The 6,262-nt window shown below is 33.3% G+C and overlaps 1 protein-coding gene across 1 annotated transcript; it reads left to right on the top strand.

Moving 5' to 3' along the window:
• Positions 1–352: 352 nt before the first annotated feature.
• LOC111285749 (uncharacterized) lies at positions 353–3,581 on the top strand. The gene is made up of 3 exons (XM_022875341.2): positions 353–568; positions 688–858; positions 3,208–3,581. The coding sequence occupies exons 1-3, from the start codon at positions 429–431 to the stop codon at positions 3,446–3,448; spliced, it is 552 nt and encodes a 183-aa protein (XP_022731076.2). The 5' UTR covers positions 353–428; the 3' UTR covers positions 3,449–3,581.
• The last annotated feature ends 2,681 nt before the right edge of the window (positions 3,582–6,262 follow it).

The raw sequence follows: 6,262 nt of genomic DNA, 5'->3' as shown, positions 1-6,262 counted from the left end.
AAAAATTAAAAGTAAAAAATAATTTTATTTTTATTTAATTATCAAAATTTCTGGTATTAAGTAAAAAAGTTTTATCATTATTTTTTGTAATTTTAACATTTAACGATTCAATTAATTATTTTACAAACAAAAAAATTTATTTCATTACGATCATCAAAATATATGGATTAGAGATCAAAATGATACTCACCTCAAACTTTGGGACCGTGGGAGGAATTTACCCATATGTTATTCTCGAAACTTCGATGTAGCCATTACGCTTTAACCACGTGGCAATCCCATTATCATAAAAACGATGAACAAAAATATCAGGAACATTGGCCTACACTACAGCTTATATAACGTTAATTAAACTAACAAAAACAGATAATTTTCCGGCACTCACCTTACTAAGCTCGAAACTCAAATTTTCTTGCAAGAAGCCAAACATGTCCATTGCATCATCATCTCAACTATGTTTCCTGACCAATGCTTTTATATTTACTCGCAAACCCAAAACTAAGCCTCTCAATTCTGCTACTTTCATCTCATGCAGATACCACGCAGACGACACCAAAGATTCTGCCTGGTACTTAGTTTCCATGCCTCTCTCTCTCTCTCTCTCTCTCGTTTTGAATTCTTTGTTTCTTAGAATCTTAATGTGTTCTATGACTGAGAATTGTGTTTGGGTGCTGGATTTTTCTATAGGAGAAATGAGAAGCAGTTAGCAAAGCTAGCAATAGTAACAGTGGCAGCTGGGGTGTTGACTCTGGGCTCAGTTGGTGATGCATCAGCTGCGAAAACGGGTGGTAGAGTTGGTGGTCAAGCGTTCCGGTCATCAGCTCCTCGCTCAGCCCCAAGAGCCAACAGTAATTCTAGGTAATTCATCAGTTGAGCTATTAATTTATTGGTGTTTGCTGATTTTGTTTAGACCACTGGTTTTGGCATCCACTTTAGTTATTAGATTGATTCAATGTTATTGACAAGCAGGAATCTTTTTTTATACATTATTGATGAATACTAAAGCAGATAATGTTACTCGGGTACTTTGATTTCTTAAATTTTAATGTATTTTGTTTGGATTAATTTAGATTTGAATATGAGCCATATATATATGCAATATAGGGGAGGGGGCCTATTTAAAGCTACAGATTGCCATCTTGAGCTTGCGAAGAAAATAGGGTTTGTCAGAATCAAGAAATCTAGGCTGTTGAGATATATAGACTTCAATATCAATGGATCCATGTAGAAAAGCATATTTTCATCTAGCTGCTGAATAGGCCAATCATAACAGAAAGCTAGACAAAGGACAACTCTAATAATTTAGGGCTCAATGTTTCTTGGACATCTAAACCAGGGGATGAAACCCTTGGCAACAAAGCTCCCCTTGTAACATTTATTTATAACCATCAAGTGTTTTCTTGATGCAAAATACATACTCGCTTTTAACAAGAATTTGAGCTTTAGATGGCCGACACGCTACCATGTTGTAGTGCTTATGAAGCCATTAAATTCAGCACACTGACGGAGTCCCTCTGTTTTTTAATCTTTGGTAGCTTGAAGGATAGTGGTAGGTTCAAGAGAAACAGTAGTTGGAAGCTTAACAGTAATGCAAATTCTTTGGTTTGAAAACACTTCTTTTTGAGCTAGTGTACATTGGATGAGTCTGAGGAGACTTGAGCGAGATTGGGTGCAGAAATGAGAGAGCGTTGGGATTGGAATTTGAAACAGTTTCAACCGAGGAAAACAGCAGTCATTTAGTCATCTGGTCGAAGTGGAAGACTCGCTGATGAATTCAAACCTGAGGATGTCATTACTGCAGAACCTGAATCAAAGAGAGAAATGGCTGTTGCACTTGAAGAGTGATTGTGAGAGGAACTTGAAGCATATATAGGAGGAGCAGATGCGGGAATAAAAGTATTAGTAGTAATCCATTCAGAGGCACAAGTGGCTTTAATTCTAGGCTTCGATAAAGAAAAGTGAAGGACTCTTCAGTGACCACCATATGTCTTGACCTGAATATTTTCTAGGCAGTTGGATCAAAACACTTATATGCACTTTGACAAGTTGACCCAGACCCTGAAGTCTGGCCAAAGACCTTTGAGAATATATTGCACAAAACAATTGACACCTATAGGAGTTTGAACGAGTACAAACTCATTAGCTATCAACTCCATAGTTTGCAGATATTGATTCCGGTCTTTCAAGTACAAATATTTATAGATAAAAAAAAAAGATCAGGTCTGTTGCTACACAAGATTGAATCTACGGTTTGAATAAAAATCAAAGCATTAGAATTGAAATAGTTTGAATCAATCAAATCTCTTGATTCGCTTGACTGCCCCATAGTGAGTACAATCTAGTCATTTCGTCCTCTCCTGCCATTTTGTGAATTAAGTTAATCAGATTTTTTGTAATGTTATAAAACTTTTGGATGGCTGGTAACCTCAGCAGAACAACCACTGTTTTTTTTCAGACGGCTAAATTAATTTCATTGCTGAACTTGAGGTGAGGCCCGAAGTTATGATTGAAACTAAGGCAGATAAGAAATTATTGTTTCATAAATTAATTTCTTTGATAAGGGCCTGTCTAAGCCTGTAGGGGAATAGAAGATGTGACGAGAAAATATTCCATAGCAAATAAGTTGATTATCTATGATGAACAAGAAGGTTGCAACATATTGTTTCAGGAGCTGTTGCAGTCAGCAGTGCATGATGGCTGGTACAAACAAATCAGAGTATTAATTACCTTCATAAATTTTTTTGGGTGCATAATTACCTTCATAATTTATGTTTGAGGAACCATAAACCATTTTGTCAAAGAACACAAGAGTTGTTGGAAATCTTCAGAACTGTCTGAATGTTTTGTTAGTTTTATCCCAAAAGCATTTTTTTTTATTAATTAGGTTATTCATAAGAAAAGCAGGTTCTATGTTTTACGGACTAAAGCCTCATCCAAAGTAACTTATCAGCAAACCAGGGTTTGGTGTTTTGTCATGGAGGAACTCTTACTTGAACCAAGCAGAAAGGATTTGTTAAATACTCCTCAAAAGTTAAATTGCTATGTTGCTATTAGTTCAAATTTCATGAATCCAATTGCTCTGAATGAAATGTAAACTAATTATTTTATTTTAGCTTTAGCTTCATTTTCAAATTTTGATCTTTGACTTCATTCTTATCTTCATTGGAAAACTCTGTTTTGCTAATGCTTAAGATAATGTTTGTTCAGGACCAATATTTATGTCAATCCACCAGTCGCCCCACCACTAGTTGGAGGGTATGGATATGGTTTCGGTGTGCCGTTCTATGGCGGCTGGGGTTGGTCACCATTTTCCTTCTTCGCTCCTGGTCCCAGTGTTGCAATTGGTGTGGGAGGTGGATTCGATACTTTTGTCTTCTTTTTGTTTCTTGGTGCCGTTGCAGCTGTTGTAAGGAGATTCCTTGGATCAAGGGACGAAGATGATTATTAGTATATAGATAGGCAAGGAACATTTTGAGACTAGGATAAAGCGATAAATAGAGTTGTTCTGTTCAAATATTGGTAAAGCCAGTGTTGTGTTTAACTGTGAGAATGTAATGTATAATTTGATGAAATTTTGTGAATGATACAGCCATCCACAACATTGGAAATTTCAAAATACATGGAAAAACGAGGAAAACAGAAAAAGTTCTCACATCAGTTGTCTAGACTGATGTCTGGAGGGGTCATAACATTGGTCTATGAAGGGGTATTGAACAGAACTTTATTTACTTGTTTTCGCTTTCAATGACCAAAGGAGCAGTCTCTTCTTTTGCTTCAAAAACACCTCCATTAGCACAATTTTAAAATTATGCCACTTAAATTGGAAGATGAAACCATGGTCATTACTTGTGTTTTAGGTGGTCGGGATTTTTCTGTCCAAGATTGTAAAGTCAGGGTCATTCATTCCCAAACTAGTTGCACAATTATTATACCATAATAGCCATGGTTTAAGGTCGACAATTGTTATGCCATAACAATCAAGATTTAAGGTCCAAAATAAAAATAAACTCGTAGGTCCAACAATGACCCGTACATCATCAAGGACACAACCTTGGGTTAAATATTATGATACTGGATATCGCTCTCTTTTAGCTGGCTTCCTCTTCATTTTGAATAGATCACCGACTTTGACGTTGAAGCTTTCCTCCAAGCCCGAACTCCTATATCCCTTGATAGTTTTTTTATTTTTTTAGTAGGTTCTTATTATCCTAACTAAATAATCTCTCTCTACATCAATATCTACAGGTTTAAAATGTTAGAATTTTTCATAAATGTACTACTATTAATTAGTGACTTTAATAATTTAATTAAAATCGACTGATGAACTTAGTCTTAATATGAGATAAGTATGAGAGTCCAATTAATTTGATGCAATCACTTAAGTATGTGTTTTGCACATTTTACTAGGTCAGTATGATTTGATTGTTATATAAGCATTTGGCCTAGTAAGCTTTTGATTGGGAGTTTTTTTAGGATTATTTAATTAATTAGTCTAAAGTTCTCTTTTTTTCTTCTTCGAGACACAGTAACTACCCATTGAGTGCCCTCCAATAAGAGAAGAGCGAAAAGAAAGAACTAACCATTCCAAGAATCAATTTGTTTTCGTGAATTAATCATGGTCACTTGACCAGATATGTGAAATCAGTTTATTTAATTATGGTATTCTAATTGTCACACAATGATCTTTAGGTTAGTGCTTACATGTGATATAAGAGCTTGATTGTGTGAAATTAGGACCTTAAATCATGTTAAATAATTGATTTTTTGGATTAATTTCCTGTTTGGGGCGAAATTAGTTGTTATTAAAAATTTTAAATTTCAATCATTATTTTTCAAAATTTTAAGGGCTTTTATTCCTATCTGAAAGAGGATTAAAATCATATAAAGATTGTTTTCTAATTCTTTGTATGGAGAGAGAAATCGTGATTGAAAGTTTTCAGTTTAAAGTTTAATTCAAAATTTTGTTTTGATTAAAACATCAATATTTTATGTATTTAATTTGAAATTAATCATTGGATCATGTCTCTAATGTGTTATAAACTTGAATCAAATCATTTAATTTCATAAAATATTGACGTAAGATGATCAAATACAAACAAGACAAAAATGGGTTGTATATAGGTTTATAAAATCCAAAATTTTTGTCAATTAATCATGTTTTTGTTGTTTTTTTATGCGATTTTTTCATGGGTTTGATAGTAAATCACATTAATTGAATTTTGGGCACTTCAATTTGTTGAAAACACCAATAAAATGCATCAAAAATAGTTGAAAACATCAAACAGACTTGAACAAGTTGAAGAATCGCTCTAGTTGGGTCAAGTCTAGTCAACTTGGCTAGAGGCTGAAAAAGACCAACCACGTTCGCTAGACGAAGTTCATGCATAGAGAGTGGTATATGTAGACTTGTCTGGTGTCCGTTTTTGCTCTTGTTTCTTTTGAAATGTTTAGAATTTTATTTTTGATTTTTCTAAAATTTTTAAATTGCATGAAATATTTATTATTTGATATCCATGCATTATTCAATAATTACTACATGTTATGCAAATAATTTTGGTTATTTTATTTTATGAAAAAATATTTTGATATGTTGGGAGTCTAATGGTAATAGGTATTCTCCTTAGATAGACCTCGATATTTATTTACTCTCAAGTAAAATCTTATGTCCATAATTGATTTAGTAATTAAAAATTAATTTTAATCAAGTTCAAGACTCGAGTTTAAATGTAATATACACTCTTTATAGGACCTAATGAGATACATTTAGGTCTAGCATCTTAATTGAAGTGGTCCATTGCATATATAGTTGAGTATACAAACTAAAAATTTTGGGCAATTAATGAAATTTTTTGATTTGGAAAAAATTTGTGTTAATTGATATAAGTGTTTGGATACCAAAGTGGCTCACTTATTGGCTCACTTATTGAAGTTAATGGAATTATCATTCTAAGGTTATAGGATGGTTATTGAATTATCTTATTCAATTGTCTGCCCAAAAAAGGATTAATGTATAGGATAATTTGTTTTGGGATATAAAGTATCATAGTCGAGAATATATCAGTCTAAAAAATTTATTTGCTTAAAGAAGATAGGTTTTTTGAAAACTAGGACATTATCATATTAACTTTGTGTGAAAAGTTCCTACTCGCATGTTGCATTCTTTGCCCAAATGAGAGTTTGTGATGATGCACTAGAACTTTTCAGTAATTGTTAGCATATCATGAATTGTTACTACACATTTTATAATATTGACCATTGACTA

Source organism: Durio zibethinus, chromosome 6, assembly GCF_047325235.1.
Source record: "Durio zibethinus cultivar Kanyao isolate XHJ-2024 chromosome 6, ASM4732523v1, whole genome shotgun sequence".
Lineage (NCBI taxonomy): Eukaryota > Viridiplantae > Streptophyta > Magnoliopsida > Malvales > Malvaceae > Durio > Durio zibethinus.
Note: the sequence above shows the minus strand (reverse complement) of the source record. Positions and strands in the feature narration are given on the sequence as shown.